This window comes from Cnephaeus nilssonii, assembly GCF_951640355.1.
Source record: "Cnephaeus nilssonii genome assembly, chromosome: 3".
NCBI classification, from domain to species: Eukaryota; Metazoa; Chordata; class Mammalia; order Chiroptera; family Vespertilionidae; genus Cnephaeus; species Cnephaeus nilssonii.
This window is the reverse complement of record NC_137074.1, coordinates 56,688,659-56,716,193: the sequence shown is the minus strand read 5'-3', so window position 1 is coordinate 56,716,193 and position 27,535 is coordinate 56,688,659. Positions and strand designations below refer to the sequence as shown.

The 27,535-nt window shown below is 42.7% G+C and overlaps 1 protein-coding gene across 1 annotated transcript in view; it reads left to right on the top strand.

The window, feature by feature from the left end:
• LOC307093815 (protein mono-ADP-ribosyltransferase PARP14-like) overlaps positions 1 to 26,226 on the top strand; it is a 66,641-nt gene extending 40,415 nt beyond the window's left edge. The window contains exons 11-21 of the mRNA XM_079762088.1: positions 595 to 657; positions 982 to 1,149; positions 4,689 to 4,892; positions 9,215 to 9,364; positions 9,702 to 9,764; positions 10,091 to 10,258; positions 13,631 to 13,834; positions 16,006 to 16,605; positions 19,160 to 19,293; positions 22,816 to 22,990; positions 23,324 to 26,226. Of these exons, the coding sequence (XP_079618214.1) occupies positions 595 to 657; positions 982 to 1,149; positions 4,689 to 4,892; positions 9,215 to 9,364; positions 9,702 to 9,764; positions 10,091 to 10,258; positions 13,631 to 13,834; positions 16,006 to 16,605; positions 19,160 to 19,293; positions 22,816 to 22,990; positions 23,324 to 23,613 (2,219 nt within the window). The 3' untranslated portion in view covers positions 23,614 to 26,226. The remainder of the gene's footprint in view (positions 1 to 594; positions 658 to 981; positions 1,150 to 4,688; positions 4,893 to 9,214; positions 9,365 to 9,701; positions 9,765 to 10,090; positions 10,259 to 13,630; positions 13,835 to 16,005; positions 16,606 to 19,159; positions 19,294 to 22,815; positions 22,991 to 23,323) is intronic.
• The last annotated feature ends 1,309 nt before the right edge of the window (positions 26,227 to 27,535 follow it).

Here is a 27,535-nt window from a genome sequence, read left to right as displayed (position 1 = left end):
GGGGGCAGTAATGGATGACCAGACTGGTGGAGGTGGCAGTTAGGAACAACCAGGCCTGCAGAGAGGGGGCAGTTGGGGGCCACCTGGCTGGTGGGGAGGGGCAGTTAGGGGCAATCAGGCCGGCACGCAGAGGCAGTGAGGGGCTATTAGGCCAGCAGCAGAGGGGCAGTTAGGGATGTCCAGGCAGGCAGGCAGGTGAGCGATTAGGAGTCAGTGGTCCAGGATAGTAAGAGGGATGTCTGACTGCTGGTTTAAGCCCGATCCCCGGGATTAGGTCTAAACTGGCAGTCAGACATCCCCCACGGGGTCCTGGATTGGAGAGGGTGAAGGCTGGGTGGGAGACCCCCTTCCGTGCATGAATTTTGTGCACTGAGCCTCTAGTGAATTAATAATTTTAAAATTATTTTGACATGGTTTCTTATAATTGCTAACAGTTATTTCATGAATTTTTCTTCCTTTGATCAGAAATGTCCAGGTAGTAAGAATCCTTTAATGATGGGGAAAGCATTTAGATAATGAGGCAATCATTCTGATCCAAGTGTACTGTACTGATTTTTTACTCATGTTTGTAAATATGTTGATGTTCTCATATAGGGGTCTCCAAAGCAATTTTGGAAAAGGCTGGACAAAATGTGGAAATAGAATGTTCTCGCCTAGGTAAGGCACTATGCTGTTTTTCGGTCCTAAAGAGTAAGTGGAAGGCTGAATGTGGGAGGCTGTGGAGAGGGAAACAACATATTAATCTTAAAATCATACATTTTACTAAAGAATTCCACTCATAGAGAATTAGAAATAAAGAGGAGTGAAAAGTGAGATCATGGCTAAAAAGAGAAGGTAAGCAAGAAAGATTCATCAGAGGTAGTATTTCAGGAGTCTCTGATTGGCACAAAATGCTTTATTTGCCAAAGCAGACATTTTGCTTTGTGAACAAACAGTAAGTTCAGCATCTGATTGTGCATCTTTTTGTTTTGTGTTTCTTAGCTCAACAGCACATCAATGGTTACATAATTACTGATGGTGGAGCACTGAAGTGCAAGAATATTATTCATGTCGATGGTGGAGCTGATGTCAAGAGATCAGTTACCTGTGTTTTGAAAGAGTGTGAAAAACGGAATCACTCCACCATTTGCCTCCCAGCCATTGGGACAGGTTGGTATCCTCTCAAGGCTAAATTCTTAGGTGTCCCTTTTCCCTTAATTTTCCTGCTGATCAGAATGTAGTTGATGCTGAGTCTGAGGAAGGGCAGCTTCCTCACCCCAAGGCAGTCACTGAGGGAATGAGCAAGACATCTGCTCTCTAATATGGAGGGGAAGACAGAGAAAGGGAAAGGAGCAGAGAGAAAGAATGGCCATCCCTCCTTCTCTTCTCACCTGTTCCTTTCTCTTTTTTTCCATCTCTTCTATATCCCCCATTATTTAGTACTTAATCTTCCCCTCCATCCCCTCTCCCAGGAGAACATCAGTGCATGGACTTCCACCTCCCTGTAACTGACTCCCAGGTGAGCATTGCCAAGCCGCTTCTCTCACCTGTTGAGCAGTGGCTGTGCAGGTTGGCCTTAGGGCATCTCTGCACAGAAACCTTTCAGTCACCTTAACCCAGTGGGTTCTAATGGGTCAGAAACAACTCACCATCTTTCTCTTCTCAGCCTCCTTGCCTCTTTCTAGTTTCCTGTTTTCCTCTGACTATATAATGAATGAGTGATTGATTCTCCATATACAAAGATGGGCTTTGGGTTTATCATTACTAAGGTTATGCTTTTTGAGCTATTTTCCCAGGAATCTGAGTTCTACTAGTGTGCATTGAGTTGTATGCATTGAATAGGATTTTTTTGCTTGATCTCCCTTAAGAGAGCTGGTCAGCGGAGGCAAATTCCCTCTGGCTTGAAGTGGAATGGAGCTGACGGGTTCCAGAGAGGGACCACTTGGCACTAGATTGACCATTCCATTGCACAGGAGTGAAGTTTGAATGTCTGCACTGGTCTGGTAGGCCCTCCAAAAGTTTAGCCTCAATAAACTTACCCATCTTTGTCACTTTCACATCAGCCAACATGTGATCTATGATCTATCTATCTCTCTATCTCTCTGTCTCTCTATCTCTACCTATCTATCTATCATATGTCATGCCTTGTGGACACCCATTAATGATTGTCTACCAGGGGTCCTCAAACTTTTTAAACAGGGGGCCAGTTCACTGTCCCTCAGACCGCTGGAGGGCCGGACTATAGTTTAAAAAAAACTATGAACAAATTCCTATGCACACTGCACATATCTTATTTTGAAGTAAAAAAAGAAAACGGCAAAAACACGCGCATGTGGCCCGCGGGCCGTAGTTTGAGGACGCCAGGTCTAGTCTTTGTCTCCCTTTGCTGTTTCCTCTTTGTTCTAGTCTTGTGTTTGTATCTTAACTTTATTTGGGCCAAAAAAGCAGACAGCCCAGGGTTAGCATAGACCTGCCCAAGGGAGTGCCCAGGTAGAGTAAAAAAAGAAACAAGGAAATGAGGCTGGTTTAGTTTTGTATACATATGTATGCATGTTTGAGTATTTCTGCATTACTGCAAACCTTTTGTTTCTTCTATCGACCTGATGCCCTGATGGCAGTGTTGTTCTGCACAAATAACTGCACATTAGCAGGATCTCCTTGCTTATCTTCTTTACCTATCTCTATCACCACCTGAGCTGGTTCTTAGACAAACAGATGGGGACGCTTTCTCCCTTAGTTGTGTTTATGAGTTGAGTTTGACTGGGAGGGATCAAGACAGCTTCTGGCTGTAAAGGAAGCCCTCTACCTAGTACCTTCAGATATCTGCCCTCAGGGAGAGAATGGGTGGTCAGTGATTCCTGCAAGCACCTCAAGTTCAATGAAAACTCCAAACCCAGTTCACTGCCTTCTCCCTAGAAAACCTTCCCTTCCTGTTATATCGCTGATTACATCACTTTCTACCTAGAATCCTTGTCTCTACCCTCTTTATCACTCCTATGTTTATGAGTTTATTAATTAGTTTGATTAAATGTTTTCTGAGTGACTGCCATGTGCCAGGCACCGGGCAGAAGCCTGGAGGATAGAAAGATGCCCATGAAAAGGATCCAGTCCACAAGAAGCACCTAGCTCATTGTGAGACAGACATGTAAACAAACAACCGCAGTACTGTGTGCCCATGATATACACATGAAGCTGTGCGGGTGGGAAAAGAAGGTACATGTATACTAGAACAAAAGGTCAGATTTACAGGTATTTGGTCTCTAAGTCTTCCTGACTTTATTTTCTAAATATCTCCTTGCTCTGATCCCTTTTTCTTCAATTCTTGTCTTTGCCTAAACTTTTATTATAGCCTCCTATCTAGACCTGTGCTCTCTGCCCCAGTGCCTCCTATCCCCCCACCACTGGCATGGTAGGCCTTGCAGACTTATTTTTCTCAAAAACAGATCTATTTCCCTGAACACACCAGGTGAGCTTGCACATATCACACCCCTATTACACAGTTGTAGGCTTTCCCCAGTTTTCCATACTTCACCTATTGAACACCATTCATCTTTACATATTATATGCCATGTGTCTTAAGTGCCTAGATGAGCTTCTAGCTTTTGATGGGGCACATTAAATATTTGTTGAAATTGAGTGACTGCATCTAAACACTCCTATTTGAATTCTTCCAAATAGCATGAGATAACCATAGCTTTGCAAAGGATAATTTCCCTCTTTCCCTGCTCATCTCATTAAAAACAAAACCAAAAAACCTGAACAAACCTTCTTGGTTACTTTTATGTGGGGTTTGTCTACATTCCCACAATTGTCCATGGAGCCAAGTCTATCTTATTTCTGCGATAATGGTGGGCACCATCAATGGGGATAAACCTAGTGGGCCCTTAGTCTCTCACACCAGGTTTGTCAGGGGACTTTTACTTTGTTACCTGCCCTTCCAACACCCACTGTGATAGCTGCTGATCATGTGGGACTGCTTCCATGGTTTTTCATGAGAATTTTCAAGGAACTTGTCATGATCTTACCAAGGCAGTAAGAAAGGAAAAAAAGGTATGGAGCGTGCTTAATTAGGAGATGACCCTCTCAGATGGTAACCTTGAATCCTGCTAGTCAGCTAAAATCTCACCAAGTGTGGGAAGAAAGACTTCCTGGAGGATCAAGTATAACTTGCATGTAAAAGAGTATAGATGATAACAAATAGCTTAGAGCTCTAGGTGTCTTACAAAATTATCTTAGCATAAATCAAGCCCTCAAAGAAAAGGGATACGTGTGTAAAGTCAAGTGATGATGAAGAAAAAAAAATTGCGGTTGTGTTTAAAGAGCATGATATTTCAATATGTATTAGTATCTTTCATTTCGGATATTTTGAGAACACTAGTGAGCCAAGAAAGATGAACTCTGCTTTGTAACACAGAGAAACACAATGAGATGGAATCCGCTAAATAGAGCAGATATGAACATCAGTCATCAAAAGTTAGATTTCCTTTTTTCAATGTTGGGCTGTTGGCTTCTTGACATCCTGGAACAAGAACTCTCCACTGCATCTAGGGCTTCAAAAGTGTTTGCTGATGGATTGTTAGCAAAGTCCATGGAGGTGAAAAATTGGGGGTGTGTGGATTCATTCTCTGAGAATTGGAATCCCTAATTTATTCCTCAGCCCTTTCCAACTGGATCCTTATTTTTCTAGTCATTTTTATTTGTCTTTCCAGGAAGTGCTCAACAAGACCCAGATAAGGTTGCTGAAGCCATAATGGATGCCATTGAAGACTTTATCCAGAAAGGACTTGTCCGGTCTGTGAAAAAAGTTAAAGTTGTTATCTTTCAGCCTCAAATAATGGATGTTTTTTGTGCCAACATGAAAAAAAGAGAAGGCTCCCAGGCTCCCTCACAGTCTATAATGTCCAAAATTGCATGTGAGTTGTTGATTTTTATGAAATGTATGTTCCAATATTGAGGTCACATGAGAAATAACTAATATTCTACATTATATTTTGTGGTAGTTTATTAGCTTCCCCTGGTTTTATTGAGATATAATTGATATACATCACAGGTTAAGGTGTACTGCATAATGGTTTGACTTTACATATGTTACTGCAATATGTTTAGTTATTATCCATTATCTCATACATCTCTTAAAATGAGAAAGCAAAATGATTTTTTTTCCTTGTAATGAGAACTCTTAGAATTAACAGCTTTCATGTATATTATACAGGTACTAGTGGCCTTGTGCACGAAATTCCTGCACAGAAGGGTGGGGTGTCTCTCAGCCCGGCCTGCACCCTCTCCAATCTGGGACCCCTCAAAGGATGTCCAACTGCCGGTTTAAAGGGATCGGATCTCAACTGGCAGTTGGACATCCCTCTCGAAATCCGGGACTGCTGGCTCCTAATCGCTCACCTGCCTGCCTGCCTGCCTGATTGCCCCTAACGACTCTGCCTGCTGGCCTGCTCGCCCCCACCTCCCCTCCCCACTGGCCTGTTCGCCCCCAACTGCCCCGCTGCTGGCCTACTCATTCCAAACTGCCCCCCTCGCTATCCTGATAACTGCCAACTGACCCCCACTGACATCCTGCTAGCCCCCAACTGGCCCCCTGCTGCTCTGCTTACCCCCAATGGCCCCACCCCCCACCAGCCTGATCACAACTGCCATCCATCCTAGCCTGATCACCCACAACTGCCCTCCCCTCTTGGCCTCTAACCACCTCTACCTTGGCCCCGCCACCATAGCTTTGTACAGAAGAACATCCGGAATGTCTCCTGGAAGGTCTCCCAGTCTAATTAACATATTACCCTTTTATTATTATAGATGTTAACTATAGTCATCACGCTGTATATTATATCCTTGGTAATTATTTATCTTGCAACTAGAAGTTTGTACATTTGACCTCTTTTTTCAATTTCCCCTTCCCCCAATCCACCTCTGGTAACCACAAATCTGATCTCTCTTTCTATGACTGTGAGTTGTTATTTTTTTAGCTTCCACATATAAGTGAGATTTTTAAGAAATATATTTTTATTGATTTCAAAGAGGAAGGGAGAGGGGGAGAGAGAGAGAGAGAAACATCCATGATGGGAGAGAATCATGGATCAGCTGCCTCCTTCACGCTCCCTACTGGGGATCGAGCCCACAACCTGGGCATGTGCCCTTGACTGGAATCCACCCAGGACCCTCCGGTCTATAGGCTGACGCTCCATTCACTGAGCCAAACTGGCTAGGGTTGTAAGTGAAATCTTATGGTATTTGTCTTTTTCTGTCCACCTTTCATCGGCTAATCTTTAATGAACTATCAGAAAGAAAAATTAAGAAAACAATCCCATTTACAATTGCATCAAAAAGAATAAAATATCTAGGAATAAATTTAACCAAGAGCCGAAACCGGTTTGGCTCAGTGGATAGAGCGTCGGCCTGCGGACTCAAGGGTCCCAGATTCGATTCCGGTCAAGGGCATGTACCTTGGTTGCGGGCACATCCCTGGTGGGGGGTGTGCAGGAGGCAGCTGATCGATGTTTCTCTCTCATCGATGTTTCTAACTCTCTATCCCTCTCTCTTCCTCTCTGTAAAAAAAAAAAAAAAAAAAAAAAAAAAATTTAACCAAGAAGGTAAAACTGATAAGACACTGATGAAAGAAATTAAAGAAGACAAAATAAATGGAAAGATATTATGTGCTCATGTATGTAAGAATTAATATTGTTTAACTATCCATACTTCCTAAAGCAATCTACAGATTCAGTGCAATCCCTATCAAAATTCCAATGGAATTTTCTCAGAAATACAACAAACAAGTGTAAAGTTTGTATGGAACCACAAAAGACCCCAAATAGCAAAAGCAATTTTGAGAAAGAATAAAAAAGGTAGAGGCATGATTCCTGATTTGAAAGTATATTATAGAGCTACAGTAATCAAAACAGTAGGGTATTGGTATAAAAACAGACACATAGGTCAATGGAAAAGAATAGAGAGCCCAGAAATAAACCCATGCATCTATGGTCAATTAATTGATAACAAAGGAGCCAAGAATATACAATGGGGAAATGGTAGTCTCTTTAATAAATAGTGTTGGGCACCTACTTCAGTAGCACATATCTATATAAATAAAAGTCTAAGTGACCATTATGACTGGTCCACTGAATGACTGGTTGACCAGTTGCTATGGTGCGCACTGACCACCAGGGGCAGACGCTCAACACAGGAGCTGCCCCCCGGTGGTCAGTGCACTCCCAAGGCCAACCTCCTGCAGTCCCTCCCTGCGTCTGGCCTCCCCCATGGGGACCGGCCCCAATTGGCCCCGATCAGGACTGGGTGAGAAGGCCCTGATCGGCCCTGATCGCTGGCCAGGCCAAGGGACCCTACCTGTGCATGAATTCATGCACCGGGCCTCTAGTGCTAAAATAAATGGTGTTGGGAAAACTGAACAGCCATGCAAAAGGATAGATCTGACCACTATCTTACACCACACACAAAAATCCACTCAAAATAGATTAAAGACTTAAATGTAAGACCTGATACCATAAAACATCTAAAAGAAAACATAAGGGGTAAGCTTCTTAACATCTGTCTTGACAAGTGGGAATATATCAAACAAAAAAGCTTCTACAGAGCAAAGAAAACCATCAATATTTTTCTACAGAATGGGAGAAAATATTTGAAAGTCATATACCTGATTAGGGGTTAATATAAAAATATATGTAAAGAACTCCTACAACTCAATAGAAAACACCCCAAACAATCCAATTTTAAAATGCACAGAGGATATGAATAGACATATTTTTTCCAAAGAAGATATAGAAATGGCCAATAGGTACATGAAAAGGTGCTTAGCATCACTAACCATCAGGGAAACGCAGATGAAAATGATAATGAGGTATCACCTCACACCTGTTAGAATGCTGTTATGGAAAAGACACTCTTGGCTCGCAGGAGCCCATTCTCTAGGCCTCTCCCCAGAGACAGTGTTCTCTTGGCGGTTAAGTTGCCTGTTGTGTTGCCGCATAAGTTTGTGTGATCAGGGTTGTCCTTGGGCCAAGTGGGGAGAGAGAAGAGAAAGAGAAATAACAGGGATTTCCCACCCACTGCCACGTATACTTTTCAGACCACGAGGGCCCTTTTCCCTGGATGTTCTGGACAGAAATACAGAACGTCTCTAAGAGCTTTAACTCCCTGTGGTGCCACTATGGAGTTCTGCAACTGGCGCCACCTTGTGGGTAGGGCTGGATTTAAAAAAAATAAATATGCAAAATAAGGAAGATAGTCTTCAGCTCACAGGGCCCCCTTTTCTCAATCCTCTGGCCCCACGCAGGGATCCTCTGAGCGTTTTGCTGCCTGTGCTCCTTGTGCAGTTCCAAAGCTGGGAGAGAAAAGAGGAAAATTTCAAAACTCCCCTCTTTACAGGTCGCCTCTTCAGGTTTTGTCTCCCCTCCCCAGTCTGCCTGCTGTTCTTACTTTTCAGTCCTCAGTCAGTAGATATTGTATTTGCCCCTTGTTTTAATTGTACTCAGTTGGAGAGATAGGCTCTTGTGGGCTGACTTCACCTTGGCCAGCACCAGAAGCCCACGTTTGATATGTTTTCTCTATGTATGTAAAAGGCTAAGTGACCATCTGACTGTCCAACCATCCGATTGGTAACTATGACGTGCAATGACCACCAGGGGGCAGGCGCTCAATGCAGGAGCTACTGAGCTGCAGTAACTTGGCAGTGGTGGTTCTCAGGTGACACACCCCAGAACCAGAAATGAGGGAGCCCAATTCCGGGGTGTGTCACCCGAGAACTGCCCTCTCACAATCTGGGACCCCTTGGGATATGTGGGAGAGTGGTTTGGACCAAATCCCCACAGGCCAGGCTGAGGGAGCCCACCGTCCAAAGGGACCCCGCTCACTCTACAGATGCCCTTCAAGTCACAGCACTACCCCAGGTGGAGCCGGTCTACGAGGGACCTCGGGAGGTTGGCTCTAGGGTCCAGCACATCTTGCCCAGTCTTGGGCCCCCAGCCACCTTCTAATTAATTTCCTTTCAATGTGCACGAATCTGTGCACCAGGGCTCTAGTGTTTTATAATGCTTTTTCAGAAACAGACCGTCCTTGGGGCTACGGGTCAGGACCATGTTAAAGGCCAGAGATACAGGGCTTGGGACGGAGAGGGAGAGAAGTATGGGAGGGACACATGTGAGGAGCATGAGATTTAAGTCATTCTTGCTATTGTTAACTTGATTATTAACTCCATTTTTTCTTTTCTTTTCAGGTTTGTATGGGACTGTTACCAGCCCTGCTTCAGGAGTGCACGAAATGAAAATTGGCCCCATCACCTTTCAGTTGGCCACTGGAGATATTGCTCAAGAAGAGGCAGATGTGATTGTAAATTCAACAACAAAGACATTTAATCACAAAGCAGGTACTTGTAGGATTTTTGCTACAGTAATGGTCACAGTAGATCCCATGAAGTAGGGTTTCTATAACCAAACTAATCTACAGTTGCTATAGCCAAACTGGTTTCTACAACTTTGGTTTAATAATATGAATTAATAAGTTTAAAATTATTTTGACATGGTTTCTTATAATTGGTAACTGTTTTTTCATGAATTTTCCTTCTTTGTGATCAGAAATGCCCAGGTTGTAAGAATCCTTTAATGATGGGGAAAGCATTTAGATAATGAGGCAATCATTCTGATCCAAGTGTATTGTACTGATTTTTTACTCATGTTTGTAAATATGTTGATGTTCTCATATAGGGGTCTCCAAAGCAATTTTGGAAAAGGCTGGACAAAATGTGGAAATAGAATGTTCTCGCCTAGGTAAGGCACTATGCTGTTTTTCGGTCCTAAAGAGTAAGTGGAAGGCTGAATGTGGGAGGCTGTGGAGAGGGAGACAACATATTAATCTTAAAATCATACATTTTACTAAAGAATTCCACTCATAGAGAATTAGAAATGAAGAGGAGTGAAAAGTGAGATCATGGCTAAAAAGAGAAGGTAAGCAAGAAAGATTCATCAGAGGTAGTATTTCAGGAGTCTCTTAATGGTGCAAAATGCTTTATTTGCCAAAGCACACATTTTGCTTTGTAAACAGTCAGAGAGTAAGTTTAGCATCTGATTTTTCAACTTTTTGTTTTGTTTCTTAGCTCAACAGCACAACAATGGTTATATAATTACTGATGGTGGAGCACTGAAGTGCAAGAATATTATTCATGTTGATGGTGGAGCTGATGTCAAGAGATCAGTTACCTGTGTTTTGAAAGAGTGTGAACAACGGAATCACTCCACCATTTGCCTCCCAGCCATTGGGACAGGTTGGTAGCCTCTCAAGGCTAAATTCTTAGGTGTCCCTTTTCCCTTTGATCTCCTGCTGACCTGAATGTAGTTGATGCTGAGTCTGAGGAAGGGCAGCTTCCTCACCCCAAGGCAGTCACTGAGGGAAGGAGCAAGACATCTGCTCTCTAATATGGAGGGGAAGACAGAGAAAGGGAAAGGAGCAAAGAGAAAGAATGGCCATCCCTCCTTCTCTTCTCACCTGTTCCTTTCTCTTTTTTCCATCTCTTCTATATCCCCCATTATTTAGTACTTAATCTTCCCCTCCATCCCCTCTCCCAGGAGAACATCAGTGCATGGACTTCCACCTCCCTGTAACTGACTCCCAGATGAGCATTGCCAAGCCTCTTCTCTCACCTGTTGAGCAGTGGCTGTGCAGGTTGGCCTTGGGGCATCTCTGCACAGAAACCTTTCAGTCACCTTAACCCAGTGGGTTCTAATGGGTCAGACACTCAACTCACCACCTTTCACTTCTCAGCTTCCTTGCCTCTTTCAAGTTTCCTATTTTCCTCTGACTATATAATGATTGTGTGGTTGATTCTCCATATTAAAAGATGGGCTTTGGTTTATCATTACTAAGGTTATTTTTTTGAGCTATTTTCCCAGGAATCTGAGTTCTATTAGTATGCATTGAATAGGAATTGTTGCTTGATCTCCCTTAAGAGAGGTGGTCCAGGGAGTCAAATTCCCTCTGGCTTGACGTGGAATGGCGTTGACTGGTTCCAGAGAGGGACCACTCAACACTGGATTGATCATTCCATTGCACAGGAATCTAAGTTTGAATGTCTGCACTGGTCTGGTAGGCCCTCCAAAAGTTTAGCCTCAATAAACTTACCCATCCTTGTCACTTTCACATTAGCCAACATGTAATCTATCATCTGTCAATCAATCTATCTATCTATCTATCTATCTATCTATCTATCTATCTATCTACCTACCTACCTCTCTTTCTATCTCTACCTATCTCTCTATCATCCGTCATGTCTTGCGGATACCCATTAATGATTGTCTAGTCTTTGTCTCCCTTTGCTGTTTCCTCTTTGTTCTAGTCTTGTGTTTCTATCTTAAATTTATTTGGGCCAAAAAAGGAGGCAGCCCAGGGTTAGCATAGACTTACCCAAGGGAATACCCAGATAGAGTCAAAAAAGAAACAAGGAAATGAGGCTGGTTTAGTTTTGTATACATATGTATGCATGTTTGAGTATTTCTGCATTACTGCAAACCTTTTGTTTCTTCTATCGACCTGATGCCCTGATGGCAGTGTTGTTCTGCACAAATAACTGCACATTAGCAGGATCTCCTTGCTTATCTTCTTTACCTATCTCTATCACCACCGGAGCTGGTCCCTAGACAAACAGATGGGGACGCTTTCTCCCTTAGTGTTGTTTATGAGTTGAGTTTGACTGGGAGGGATCAAGACAGCTTCTGGCTGTAAAGGAAGCCCTCTACCTAGTACCTTCAGATATCTGCCCTCAGGGAGAGAATGGGTGGTCTGTGATTCCTGCAAGCACCTCAAGTTCAATGAAAACTCCAAACCCAATTCACTGCCTTCTCCCCAGAAAACCTTCCCTTCCTGTTATACCGCTGATTACATCACTTTCTACCTAGAATCCTTGTCTCTACCCTCATTATCACTCCTATGTTTATTAGTTTATTAATAAGTTTGATTAAATGTTTTTTGAGTGACTGCCATGTGCCAGGCACCGGGCAGAAGCCTGGAGGATAGAAAGATGCCCAAGAAAAGGATCCAGTCCACAAGAAGCACCTAGCTCATTGTGAGACAGACATGTAAACAAACAACCGCAGTACTGGGTGCCCATGATATACACATGAAGGTGTGCGGGTGGCAAAAGAAGGTACACGTATACTTCAACAAAAGGTCAGGTTTACAGGCAGTTGGTCCCTAGGTCTTCCTGACTTTATTTCCTAAATATCTCCTTGCTCTGACCCCTTTTTCTTCAATTCTTGTCTTTGCCTAACTTTTTATTATAGCCTCCTATCTAGACCTGGGCTCTCTGCCCCAGTGCCTCCTATCCCCCCACCACTGGCATGGTAGGCCTTGCAGACTTATTTTTCTCAAAAACAGATCTATTTCCCTGAACACACCAGGTGAGCTTGCACATATCACACCCCTCTTTCACAGTTGTAGACTTTCCCTCAGTTTTCCATACTTCACCTATTGAACACCACTCATCTTTACATATTATATGCCATGTGTCTTAAGTGCCTAGATGAGCATCTACCTTTTGATGGGACACATTAAATATTTGTTGAAAGTGAGTTACTATATCTAAACACTCCTATTTAAATTCTTCCAAATATCATGAGATAACCATAGCTTTGCAAAGGAGAATTTCCCCTTTTCCCTGCTCATCTCATTAAAAACAAAAACAAAAAACCTGAACTAACCTTCTTGGTTAGTTTTATGTGGGGTTTGTCTACATTCCCACAATTGTCCACGGAGCCAAGTCTATCTTATTTCTGCGATAATGGTGGGCACCATCAATGGGATAAACCTAGTGGGCCCTTAGTCTCTCACACCAGGTTTGTCAGGGGACTTTTACATTGTTACCTGCCCTTCCCACCCACTGTGATAGCTGCTGTTCATGTGGGACTGCTTCCATGGTTTTTTATGCGAATTTACAAGGAACTTGCCAAGACCTTACCAAGGCAGTAAGCTGGAGGGAAAAAAGGTATGGAGCATGCTTAATTAGGAGATGACCCGCTCAGATGGTAACCTTGAATCCTGCTAGTCAGCTAAAATCTCACCAAGTGTGGGAAGAAAGACTTCCTGGAGGTTTAAGGATAACTTGCATGCAAAAAAGTATAGATGATAACAAATAGCTAAGAGCTCTAGGTGTCTTACAAAATTATCTGAGCAGAAATCAAATACCCAAAGAAAAAGGACACATGTGTAAAGTCAAGTGATGATGAAGAAAAAAAAAATTGCTGTTATCTTTAAAGAGCATGATATTTCAATATGTATTAGTATCTTTCACTTCGGATATTTTGAGAACACTAGTGAGCCAAGAAAGATAAACTGTGCTTTGTAACACAGAGAAACACAATGAGCTGGAATCCGCTAAGTAGAGCAGATGTGAACATCAGTCATCAAAAGTTAGATTTCCTTTTCTCATTGTTGGGCTGTTGGCTTCCTGACATCCTGGAACAAAAACTCTCCAGTGCCTCTAGGGCTTCAAAAGTGTTTGCTGATGGATTATTAGAAAAGTCTATGGAGATGAAAAATTTGGGGTGTGTGGACTCATTCTCTGAGAATTGGAATCCCTAATTTATTCCTCAGCCCTTTCCAACTGGATCCTTATTTTTCTAGTCATTTTTATTTGCCTTTCCAGGAAGTGCTCAACAAGACCCAGACAAGGTTGCTGAAGCCATAATGGATGCCACTGAAGACTTTATCCAGAAAGGACTTGTCCGGTCTGTGAAAAAAGTTAAAGTTGTTATCTTTCAGCCTCAAATAATGGATGTTTTTTGTGCCAACATGAAAAAAAGAGAAGGCTCCCAGGCTCCCTCACAGTCTATAATGTCTAAAATTGCATGTGAGTTGTTGATTTTTATGAAATGCATGTTTCTAATAATGAGGTCACATGAGAAATAGCTAATATTCTACAATATTTTTTGTGGTAGTTTATTAGCTTCCCCTGATTTTATTGAGATATAATGGATATACGTCACAGGTTAAGGTGTACTGCATAATGGATTGACTTTACATATGTTACTGCAATATGTTTAGTTAGTATCCATCATCTCATACATCTCTTAAAATGAGAAAGCAAAATGATTTTTTCTCCTTGTGATGAGAACTTTTAGAATTAACAGTTTTCATATATATCATACAGGTGTGTTAACTATAGTCATCATGCTGTACATTATATTCTTGGTACTTATTTATCTTGCTCATGTATTGTAAGAATTATTATTATTAAACTATCCATACTTCCTAAAGCAATCTACAGATTCAGTGCTAAATTCAAATGCAATTTTCTCAGAAATACAACAAACAATTGCAAAGAATGTATGGAATCACAAAAGACCCAAAAATAGCACAAAAAATTCTCTTTAAAGAATAATCAAGTTAGAAGCATCACGATTCCTGATTTGAAAGTATATTTCAAAGCTGTAATAATCAAAAAAGTAGGGTATTGGTATAAAAACAGACACAGATCAATGGAAGAGAATAGAGAACCCAGAAATAAATCCATGCATATATGATCAATTAATTTACAACAAAGGTGCCAAAAATATACAATGAGCAAAGGATAGTCTGTTTAATAAATAGTGTTGGGCACTCACTTCAGTAGCACATATGCTAAAATAAATGGTATTGTGAAAACTGGACAGCCATGCAAAAGAATGAAACTCGCCACTATCTTACACCACACACAAAAATCCACTCAAAATAGATTTAAGACTTGAATGTAAGATCTGAAACCATAAACCTTCTAAAAGAAAACATAAGGGGTAAGCTTCTTAACATCAGTATTGACAATAATATTTTGGATTTGACACCAAAAACACACACAAGAAAAGCAAAAATAAACAAGTATGAATATATCAAACCAAAAAGCTTCTGTATAGCAAAGAAAACCATCAAACTACTGAATGGAAGAAACTATTTGCAAGTCATATACCTGATTAGGTGTTAATATAAAAAAATATATAAAGAACTCATGCAACTCAATGAAAACAAACAAACAATTCAATTAAAAAATTTGCAGAGGATATGAATAGACATATTTTTCCAAAGAATATATACAATTAGCCAACAGGTACATGAAAAGGGGCTTAGCATCACTAATCATCAGGGAAATGCAAATCAAAATAATAATGAGATATCACCTCACACCTGTTAGAATGCTATTATGGAAAAGACAAGAAATAAATGTTGACAAAAATGTGGAGAAAAGGGAATCCTTGTGCATTGGGTATGTAAACTGGTACAGCCACTATAGGAAATAGTAGAAGATTCTTAAAAAAATTAAAACGATAAATAACACATGATCCAGTGGTTACACTTCTGGGTATTTATCTGAAGGAAATGAAATCATTATCTCTAAAAGATACCTGCCCCCCCCCCATGTTCATTGAAGCACTATTGAGATAGCCAAGACATGGAAACAACATACTGTCCATTGGCAAAATAAATGGGTAAAGAAGATGTGGTATATACAGGGTGGGGCAAAAGTAGGTTTATAGTTGTGAGTATGTGAAAGTGAAGTTTATTCTTGAATTATTACTTATAAATTATGGTATTATTTTCCATATGAGCAACTGTAAACCTCCTTTGGTCTAATCCTTCATTGGTGATGGAATATTATTCAGTCATAAAAAAGGAAATCCTGCCATTTGCACCAACATGGATGGTCCTTGAGAGAATTATGCTAAATGAAATGTCAGACAGAGAAAGACAGATAATATATAATAAATCTAATATGTGGACTCTAACAGAGAACAGATTGGTGGTTGCCAGAAGTGGGGTGGTGGGAGGTGGGCAAATGGGTGAAGGTGCTCAAAAGGTACACACTTCCAATTATAAGATTAATAAGTCCTAGAAATTCTATATACAGCACAGTGACTATAAAAGAAGAAAGAAGGGAAGAAGGGAGGGAGGGAGGAAAGGAGAAAGAAAGGGAGAAATAGCTAAGAGCTAGATATTTTTTTCTTTTTAAATCCAAAACAATTGTTGCATTCCCTTGTGTTCCTTTTTTAGCATTTTTGGGCTTCTCAAAGCAACCTCCCCCCAAACGAAAGCCTTTGGTTTTGGAGAAGAAAACAGAATCAGCAATTTTTCAGGTGTGTGGTGAGAATGAAACGTGTGTAGAAAACGCCGTCTCCTGCCTACAGAATCTGATGGAAAAGGAACAAAGCCTTTACACCAGTGCAGAGGAATGTATCAAATATTTTGATGAAAAGGAATATCAGGAATTGAATAAGCTGCAGAAGGACTTGAATATTATCGTGGACTTGGACCATCAGAAACCTTTGATTAAGGTTTCAGGAATTATCAGAGATGTGGAACAGGCTAGAAATGCTGTAGAGGAAATGATCAAGACAGTTAGATCAGCCAAAGAGCAGGAATCCAGAGCAGATTGTATCACTGACTTTGTAGAATGGCAATATGATGACCACAACACTTCTCGTAGTTTTGACAAAATAACCAATATGAAATTGGAGGAGGCAAGAAAAAAACAGGGAAAAACAGTTGATGTCCAAATTAATAATCAGAACTACACGGTGGACATGAAAACATGCATTGCTACAGGTGCAAACGGACACACTTTACAAATTCAGCGCATCATGAAACCTCAAGGTGAGTGTAATTTTCATGCTTGTTTTCTACTATTTTACACTTACTTTGAGTTTAACAGTATTTTGTAATCAAGTAGATAAAATTCAAGTGACTCTTATGTATTAAGATAGACAACTCATGGAGTTTACATTAAGGTCGGGAAAATACAGCCTGGGTAAGCCCAACATCCTGAGGATGACCATCTTAGTGGTACCATAGCCAAACCTTGCTTGTTTGTAGTTCACAAGCTCCCTAGAGCCAGTTCTTCTGGGAGGTAATGGCTTGTCCAGTCAGGAGAGGGACAGCCATGGGCTTTAAATAAAAGTGGCCCAAGGTTTTATTTAGAACAAAAGGGAGAAGACAGCCTGTCAGAAAGTGGGCACTTTCTGCCTCTGTGATTGGTACCCAGAGAGGCCCCAAAGCCTGCAGGATCTCCCAGAAGTCACTTCCTCCTCTGCCCTGAGAATAAAGTTCCTAGACACACACATAGGAAGCAGCCTCAGATTCTGTGACTGGATCTGCTTCTGAGAAGGCAATGAATGTCTCATATAGAGGTGAGACAGACTTCAAACCACAGAAGTCCCCCACTGAACACTAGTAAAAATGCTTCCCTTTCAGTACCTTCTCTTCATCTTTTGGGAGATCAGTGTGAATGAATTCCTCACACCCAGAGCAACCCTGGGGCAATGAGAATGCAAGAATAAAACTTTGTTTAACAGAAGAGGAGATAGAGCTGCCACATAGCAAAACTCACCACCCACTGAACTCTTAAGGATGTTGTGGAGAATAACAAAAGAACCGATGTGGATGGCCTTGTGGTGGGAGCTCTAGCAAAAATCCATGCATTTGTAAAGAAGACAATAGTGACTATTTAAAACATCACAGGGAAATAATTGATTGTTAAATTATTGAATTATTAGGGGCCCGGTGCACGAAATTCATGCACTGGGGGTCGTGGGTCCCTCAGCCCAACCTGCCCCCTCTCACATACTGGGAGCCCTCAGGGGATGTCCTACTGACTGCTTAGGCCCTCGCCCCACAGGGAGCGTACCTAAGCCGCAGTCTGGCCTCCCTTTGTGGGAGGCAACCGGGCTGGTCAGGTGAAGGCACCAGCCCCATCACCCCACTGCTGCAGCCACTGTCAGTCAGCGCAGCCACCAAGGTGTTTTCATCAACATGGACTCCAGTCCCTTCACCAAGAAAAAAATGACAACTTTCTTTAGGCATTTTCAAGATGTGTCTTTCATAGGATATGGATTTCTTTCTTTATTTTTTATCCTCACCTGAGGGTATGTTTCCATTGACTTTTAGAGAATGTGGAAGAGAAAGAGAAAGACAGAGAGAAACACTATGATTGGTTGCGTCCTGCATGAGCCCTGATCTGGGCCCTGGCCAGGGAGGAGCCTGCAACTTAGGTACATGCCTTTGATCAGAATCAAACCCAGACCCTGCTGTCTGCAGGCTGAGGCATTATCCACTGAGTCAGACCAGCCAGGGCAGGATATGACATTTTTTAGCCTTCCAGCAGCGGACCTTCATTTTTTTCTCCAGAAGTGTGGCGGAAAAACCCTAGATCAACTTTTTGGATTCTTATTACCCAAGTTACTAAGAATATTACCAGTGGCATACAGGAAGCTTAGCCAATGTGCAGTCAGAAAAGGGTTTCCTCTATAGTTCACACCAATGGAGGGCTGGGCCCTGCCCAGGCCTAAAGCCTCTGGCCAAAGTTTTAGGCCTGGGCAGGCCTCTCCAGCTCCCTCTGATCACCGGCTCAGCCCCTGCCCAGGCCTGCCCAGACCGAAAGCCTCTTGGGCAGGAGCAGACCCCCAGCTCCCTGCAATTGATGGCAGGGGGTCCGCTCGCCATGCCCACCATCCAATCAGAGCGAGGAGCTGGGTGTCCGCCATGCCCACCATCTATCTAAAGCGGGGAGCTGGGTGTCCGCTCCGGCTCCAGGCCAAAAGCCTCCTGCGGAGGCTTTCGGTCTGGTGTCAGAGAGGACCCCAGCTCCCTGCAATCCGACGCAGGGGGTCAGCTCAGGGTGCCTATGTATGCAAATTAACCGCCATCTTGGTTGGGTTTATTTGCATACTCGCTCTGATTGGATGGTGGGCGTGGTCGGTGGGCGTGGCTTGGGTGTAGCGAAGGTGCGGTAAATTTGCATATTACTGTTTTATTAGGTAGGATGACAGATTAGAGACTGAGCAGAATATGCAGTCTAGTCATACTACACCAGCAGTTCTCAAATCTGGGCATGATCAAAACTTGTAAAGATGTAGGCACACAGGTTCCACCCCTGAGTGATTTTGATTTGATAAGTGTGTGTGTGTGTGTGTGTGTGTGTGTGTGTGTGTGTGTGTTTTAATAAGCATTACCGTTGGTTCTGTGGTGGTCTGTAGTCCATGCTTTGGAAAACATTCTCCTAGAAATATAAGAAATGTATTGAATACATTGAATCAGGAGATTGTAAAACAACAGAACACATGCTATTCGGTTCTTTGAAGCATACCAGGGAGGGGGACTGTGTAGATGAGCCTTCCCGGGTGCAGAGTGCCCTCAAATGTCTACTTTGCAGTTGAGATCCCTGGACACTGGAGTGATATGAAGCAGCAGCGTGTCTGTCTGGTTGAGCTACAGCCTGGTCAACCAGAATACAGCAAAGTGGCAGATGCCTTCAATCTGACCTGCTCACAATTCAAGATAGAGAAGGTAAGCATTCTGATGACATGGAGTTTCTTAATGGTGGAAATAAGGGGTATCATGTTCCTGGAATAATACATTTATATTTACTTCCTAACATATTTTTAATGCAGAATTAGAATATTTCATGATAATTAGATATTAAATTCTAGGTTTTACTCATCTCCCCAAAATTCCTGAGACATTAAGACTGAGATTTTTGAGTCAGTTATTATAAAACTAGAGGCCCAGTGCACAAAATTTGTGCATGGGGGCGGGTTTCCCTCAGCCCAGCCTGCACCCTCTCCAATTGGACATCCTTCTCGCAATCTGGGACCGCTGGCTCCTAACCGCTCACCTGCCTGATTGCCCCTAACTGCCTCTGCCTGCCTGCCTGATCACCCCTAACTGCCCTCCCCTGCAGGCCTGATCACCCCTAACTGCCCTCCCCTGCAGGCCGGATCTCGCCCCCAACTGCCCTCCCCTGCCAGCCAGATCTTGCCTCTAACTGCCCTCCCCTGCCGGCCTGAACTTGCCCCCAACTGCCCTCCCCTGCCAGCTTGATCTTGCCCCCAACTGCCCTCCCCTGCCAGCCGAATCGCCCGTAACTGCCTCTGCCATGGCCCCCACCACCACGGCTTTTTCAGGAAGGAATTCGGATGTCCAGAAGATGGCCGATTGACCGGGTCTAATTAGCATATTACCCTTTTATTAGTATAAATAGATTGCTTAAATGGGGGGGGGAGAGAAAGCATTTTTCAGCAGGAAGAGATCCTCTTGGCAGACAAAAATACATAATCCCTATATCTGGACTGATAGCTAGCCATGTGCACTATATGTATATATATTAGAGGCCCGGTGCTTGAATTCGTGCATGGGTGGGGTCTGGCCAGCCTGGCCACAGGGAGGGGACATGGGTGGTTGGCTGGCCTGCCTCCTGGTCGAAGCCTTTTATTATATAGGATATACACTGAGTGGCCAGATTATTATGCGTTCAGAGATCATAATATTCTGGCCACTCAGTATACTTCCAAACTGGTCATTAAAAAATTGAACTGCTTTCTTACACCTTACACCAAACAGCTGTGGCCTTAAAACCCCTCCTCAGCCCCCACCTTAGGTTCTGCCTTCGCAGTTCACCCAGATTAGGTTCTGATTGCTCCGTTTCTATGCCAGTCAGCGTCTCCGGGCCTATCTCCCGGCCTCTCTCCGGGCCTCTCTCCGGGCCTGATCCATAGCCACTGAGGCAGCAGCGAAGTTATTAGACCTCCACCTGGCCCCAGGCCAGAGGCTAACGACCTCGCTGCACCCGCCTTGCCCTGCCTTGCTCCTCCCCCGCCACGCTACCCCACCCATCCCCCGCCTCCCTGCCTGCCTGGTGACCAGTTGTCTGTCTGGTCATTTAGGATGTAATTGCCCCTGGCCTTTTATAATGTAAATAATAGATTGCAATATGATATTAGTACACTAAAGACATATACTTTCTTTGTGAAGCAAGCTAATTAAAATTTAAAGATATGGCTTCAAAGTTGGAGTTGGTAAGAAGCAAACCACCACAGAGAGACCAGCAAAGGCTCCTCAGGGCTGGGTTATGTGCCTTTGCCCCACTGTTCACAGGCCAACAGTGCTTGCTTCCTTAGTAAACCCACTAGTCCTTTCACTGTTCATCTCATTTATTTTGACATCTCCTACTCTTAAAAATTAATATTGCTATTTGAAATTTGTTTTCTTTCTTTCCCACCTTCTATGGCAATAATATGTTGATGTTTTCTTCTTTATTAATTAATTTTCCTTTAATTATCACTGGTATCTGTTTCTCCTCCAAAACCCTCATCCTAGCTTTACCCACAGGGTTTATACTTTGGTCTTCTGTCTCTGCACTTCACCAGGGAATGTTTTTACGTTCATGGATGCAGCTATTATGTCAATGTAAATAGCTCTCAAATCAACATATCACCAACCTAAAACTTTGACTCTAGCTGTAGAACATATTTGCAGTAAAATAAAAATTTCTCCACTTGATTATCTGTCTGCTAAATCAAGTTCCTAAAACCTAACTCATGATCTCTAAGTAATTATCTTCCCCTTCCTTCTCTTTTCTGACCTTGGTTTCACCACTCTCTGAGTAAAGCAAGAACTTTTTTTTATTGTCTAAAGTTTTACTTATGTCTCCTTTTTACCCTATTGATCCCCAAAGTTAGAGATTTTTGTGTTCCTTCTGTTCATCCATAATAATGAGTATGCCAATAAGGTCTACAATTTCTTTCTTTGCAAATTTTCTTTTACTTTCTATTTGCACTGCCACAACTGCTCTTCAGAACTGGGGGCACGCCCCAAACACCAATGTGAGGGGATGCTCTGATGAAATCCAGCTGCTTCTCCCAAGAGATTCGGTCCAATGAGAGTGAACCTGGGACAAGTGCATTTATATGTTAAGTGACTGGAGAGCACCAACGTCTTAGCATCGCTCCAGACTTCAGAGGCCTAGTTTTCAGCCTGGCCTCCCTGGGCTGTGCAGCCAGACAACATTGCTATTTACTGCCCTGGCCCGGAATCCTGGTTTCCTCCATTATGTTGTCACCCTTCTGCTGCCAACTCAAGGGTGCCAGTGCCTCTTGGCCCCAGTTGTGGTACTCTCCCCCCATTCTGTTTACTCATGTAGTTAAGCACATAATAATTCAAACAGATTTGAAATGTCCTAAGAGATATATACCAGAGAGAAACCAAGATAGTGGCAAAGGAAAACGCTGGCACTTGCATCCTCCCACAACCACATCAAAATTACAACTAAAGTAAAGAACAACCATCATTCAGAACCACCTGAAATCTGGCCGACTGGAAGTCCTACAGCTAGAGAATTAACAAAGAAAGCACATTGAGACTGGTGAGATGCAGAACCGGCTGGTCTGACACCCACGTGTGGCATGCTTTTAATTGGGAAGGAGGGATATCTTGGTTGAGGAGGATTCCCATGAGGAGCAAGACGACCCAGCCCAATACCATGTTCCAAGCATGGCCACTTTAGTCTACAGTCAGATTCCCTGCCACCAGGATTCATGCCCCACTCTTCCAATTGGGTGAGAGATTCATTTTCATTAATTAATTTCCTTCTTGCCTAGACACTCTAGTGCTTCTCTCGTGGTTAGACCTTGGCTAGTTAAACCAATATCTTAAAAGGACTGAAGAGGAGAGAGGCAAAGGGACAAAGTGGGGTACACGGCAACAGGAGCAGTGATTACTGCCTTGGTCGCCCAAGATCCTAAATATTGCTTGCTGCATGTGGTGCAGAAAATATGTTAAAAATTAAAACAACATTTTCCCCAAGGCCTGATTTGTGAAGCACTGGGTGTAAAAAGATTTCCGAATGCAGAGAGCTGCCATCTGGCATTGAATTTGCTGTTTACAGTAATTTTTACTGATAAAAAATAGGATCATGCCCAGGCCAGGTGGTTCAGTTGGTTGGAATGCCATCCGGAACACCAAATGGTTTTTTGTTTGATTCCTCGTTAGGACCTTGGCACTGACAGAATATTTTTCCTTATTGATTTGCAGATTGAGAGAATCCAGAATCCAAGTCTCTGGCAGCACTACCAGGCAAAGAAAAAAACCATGGATGACAAGAATGGCCATATACGAAATGAGAAGCTGCTCTTCCATGGGACAGATGCTGACTCCTTGCCACATGTCAATCAACATGGCTTTAACCGCAGTTATGCAGGAAAGAATGGTAAGGAAGTAAGTCACGTGGCTGCTCCAAAGGAGGTGTCAGCCATGAGAAGCCAAGCTGGCTCAGGGATCCCGCGGATTGCACTGTGTCCCTCATGGCTCATGGCCAGGGTACAGCCAGTGGTTCAGGTCAGACTCACTAAGTTTCATCCCAAAGGGACTGACTGGCCCTTTGAGGTGGAGGAGTGATTTATTAAAATTAAAACACACACAATTTTTTAAGAGGCTTTAGAGAGAACTGAACATTATATTAACATTATTTGACATATTGAGTCAATACATCAACTTATAGACCAATATAGACATATTAAAAATGTTGTTTTTCTTTTCACAGCTGTGGCATACGGAAAGGGAACCTACTTTGCTGTCCAGGCCCTTTATTCTGCCAATGATACTTACTCCAGACCAGACGCAAATGGGAAAAAGCATATGTATTATGTGCGTGTGCTTACTGGATTGTACGCATGTGGAAATCATTCATTACGTGTGCCTCCTCCAAAGAATCCTCAAAATCCCCTTGACCTGTATGACACTGTCACTGATAATGTGAACAGACCAAATTTATTTGTGGTATTTTATGACTACCAGGCTTACCCAGAATACCTCATTACTTTTAAAACATAACATTTTGGTATCCTTCACTGAAGACATTATTTATCTACACAAGCGATTTTCAACCTTTTTCATCTCATGGCACAATAAACTAATTACTAAAATTCTATGACACACCAAAAATATATATTTTTTTGCTGAACTGACAAAAAAACAACAACAACACCCAGTATAATTTTTATTCATTCACACCAGTAGCTATAGTGTTGACTATTGTCATTAAGAAATATATTTTTATTGATCTCAAAGAGGCAGGCAGAGGGGGAGCGACAAATAGAGAAAGAGAGAAAGAGAGAGAGAGAGAGAGAGAGAGAGAGAGAGAGAGAGAGAGAGAGAGAGAGAGAAAAACATCAATGATGAGAGAGAATCATTAATCAGCCTACCTCCTGCACGCCCCACACTGGGGATCAAACCTGAAACCTGGGCATGTGCTTCGACCAGGAATCGAACCACCATGACCTCCTGGTTCATAGGTTGATGCTCAGTGATTGAGTCACACCAGCTGGGTGGCTGTTGTCATTTTTTAACTTGACAATCAAAGGGAAATGAGGTCAGTGTCCCTGACTAGTCAGGTATTGCATGTTATAAAAGTATTGCAGCACAACAGTTGAAAATTGCTGATCTATAGTACGTACACACGTTTTAGATTTTTTTTCTCTTAACCGATTATTCTAAGATCAAAAGATCCTTGTTACTGAAATCAGACTTTCTTCGGTTTCGCTTTCATAACTGCAGCGACCTTTTCTTGGATTCAATAAATTTGAGAATTTAAATTAATTTAGTTACAACTGTGTGTTTATGGACATCAAAGCTGTAGAAGAAGAGAACAGGTTTGTATTTCTAGGAAGGGAAGGAAAGCCTTAATCTTAAAGGCCGAGGGCACAGCTATGCAATTTCAGCTGCCACTGAAGGGGACAGCTGTTACCATGTGAGGATGCCATATTACTGTGGGGAGCACAACTTCCTGAGTGAGTGGACTGCATTCTTTCCTGGGGCAGAGATGGTGTCTTATTCAATTTATTTTATCCCTGGACTGAGGTCTGAAGTCCAATGGATTTTCCAGAAATGTTTCATAAACAAATTAAGAGTAAAAAAGTCGATCTAGTCAGTTTGGCTCAGTGGATAGAGCATCTGCCTGCAGACCAAAGGGCCCTGGGTTTGATTCAAGTCAAGGGCACGTACCTTAGTTGCAGGCTCCTCCCCGGCCCAGGCCCTGGTTGGGTGAGGATTAACAAAAAAAACAAACAAATAAAAAAAAGGACTGAAAAGGTCTAGTCAGACTCCTATCCAAGTAGGAACCATTTCTTCTACATCCTTGACTTATTGTCATGTTGCCTCAAATCGAACAGATTCCGTGATAGGGAACTTCGTTTTCATGAGCCAGCCCCTGACAGAGGGACTGCAGTTGGGGCTCTGGGCCTGCAGTGCAGCTGGGCCCTGCCCAGCCCAGGGCTGGGGTCTGCCTTGTTGTGTAGATGAATCGTGGCCCCTGGAGTGTGCAGCACAGCAGGCCTGGCCCAGTTGGTCCTTTCAATGTTGAGTCCAAATCTGCCTTCTTACAACCCCTCATTGGTGCACATTTTGTCCCAGTGGAAGCAGTAGGATAAGGCCTGCTACATTTTTAGTGTGAACCCCTCTGTTATGTTAAGATGAAATGAATTCTAAGATTGTTAAATGGCTTATTTTCTTTGGAAGCCTAGCTTTTGATGATTTAAAGCAAATACACACAATAAAGGAATGAAATATAATGCTAATTTGCTAACTCAGTATCTGTTGGACGGTAAAGGAAAGTTTCTTTTTTAACTTTTCCCTAGGTAAATTTCAGGCTCAAACACTGCTTATTGAGCACTTAGCTTGTACCAGATAGTATAATAGATGCTTTCATATACAGTACTAATTTTATTCCCCAAACAATCCTGTGAGGTAGGAATTATATCCCCATTTTAAAGCTGAGGAAACTGATGCTCAGAGTGCAAGCAGCTTCCTTGCCTGAGATCAGTCACCTAGGTAACGGCTCTCAGAGCCAGCAGAATCAGGTCCCTGTGTTATCAAGCCCTCTGCTCTTCTCATGACAGAACATGGCCCCTAGATGAATGTTACTAATCCAGGAACATCTCAGCTAATCTGCGAACCGCTTTTATATTTCCTTCACTTTTTCCTTCTGGCTCTGGTTTCTATCCTAGTTTTTCATTTGAAGCTCTGTAGGCTGAGGTCAGCTGAGGCTAGGCAAAGCCTGTGCAGATGGTGCACTCTGACACCAGGGGTCGCTCTTCCCTGACCACTGGGAACAGCACCTGAGCTTCAAGTAGAGGTAGGTGGTTGAGAGGGCCACAGTGATTGCTTCATTAACATAGACATCTTGACATTTCTCTTGCTGTTGTTCTTTGTTTTGTAAGGGGATTGGGCACTGGCATCTCAACTAGGGCTTGACCGTGAATGTAAGAAATAAAAAAGGAGAGGCCTGCTCTCTATTGCTGTTCCTCCAGTGGTTTGGTTAACTGAGGGCAAGGCTGACTGTCAGGATTCATTGAATCAAGGTATAATGATCCAGTCAGTAAATGTTAAGTTATCCCCAATCAAGAGAAATATGTCACGTATCTGATTTTTGAATAAAAGACTTGGAAAATGTCATTTGGTGGTGAACATTTTTATCCTCAAGGGCAGATACAGGAGAGCTTGATGATGAACACAGGCCACTGCTGAGAAAAACCACAGTTAAATATGACAGCATCAAAGGATCCTCAGAATAGTAATACTATTCGGCTGAGCCCTGGCAGGGTGGGTCAATGGGTTCGAGTGTCGTCCCGAGTACCAAAAGGTTCCCGTTTTGATTCCCAGTCAGGGCACATATTGAGATTGTGGGTTCGATCCCTGGTCAGGGTGCATACAAGGAGGCAACCGATTGATGTTTTACTTTCACATCGATGTTTCTCTCTCTCTTCCCTCCTCTCTCTCTAAAATAAATAAATAAATTAATTAATTTTAAAAAATCAATAAAAAGCATATCCTCGGGTGAGGATTGAAACAAAACAGTCTCTCTTTAAAAACAAAATTCAGCTAAAAATTACAGGAAGGGCACAGCGCTGGTTTAGTTCAGTAACCTGAAGGGCAAACTGACCCCAGCAAGGGGCCCCGCTGCTAGAAGCCCACCTTGAGCCTGTGATAGGTCACAGTGGCCGACTCTTGGTCAGAGGTTTTGGGTATTTAAATCACCTGGGGTGTCTGCTGAGACTGTAAATCCTGGCCCATCCCAAAGGAGTCAGATTCTGTAGCTGTAGAGGGCGCCCAGAAATCTGCATTTTCGGCAAGCACCTCAAATGCTTCTGAAACCCCGGGTTCCCACAATTAGGACTTTCATGGGCCCCAGGCACTTTAGCCTTTGGGGGCCTCTTACTCTATTAAGAATTAAAACTTGTACATTGCAACTGCATTGACATAAACATGAATGTAATCGAGGATGGATTATATTCTTTTTTTTTTTTTTTAAAGAAACTAAACATTTTTGTGGACCCCTCAAAGCTCAGAGGCTGTAGCCACTGTGCCTACTGTATAGGTCAGCCCTACTGTGACTTTAGGCACAGGATGAGCTTGTATTCCTTAATCCCTCTAGCCTCTAAGGCAGAGGTTCCCAACGTGGGGCACACCCCCCACAGGGGGGCAATTTGACTTTTAGGGGAGGCAATTCGAGAATGAGTCATTAACAGTGAATTTTTTGCATTTCTTATGGTTCTAGGGGCCTCATACACAGTATATAAATATATATTGTGACATATTTATGCATTTCAGTTGTCTTTGTTTTGAAACTTCATTTGCTATTTTTTTCATATCACTTCATATTATTTTTATTTTTTAAACAATTTCTTCCTCAGTACTTCCATGGTCCTTTCATTCTTTTGTTTTTCTCTTTCATGGATGCCATGTTCTTAGGCAGCTA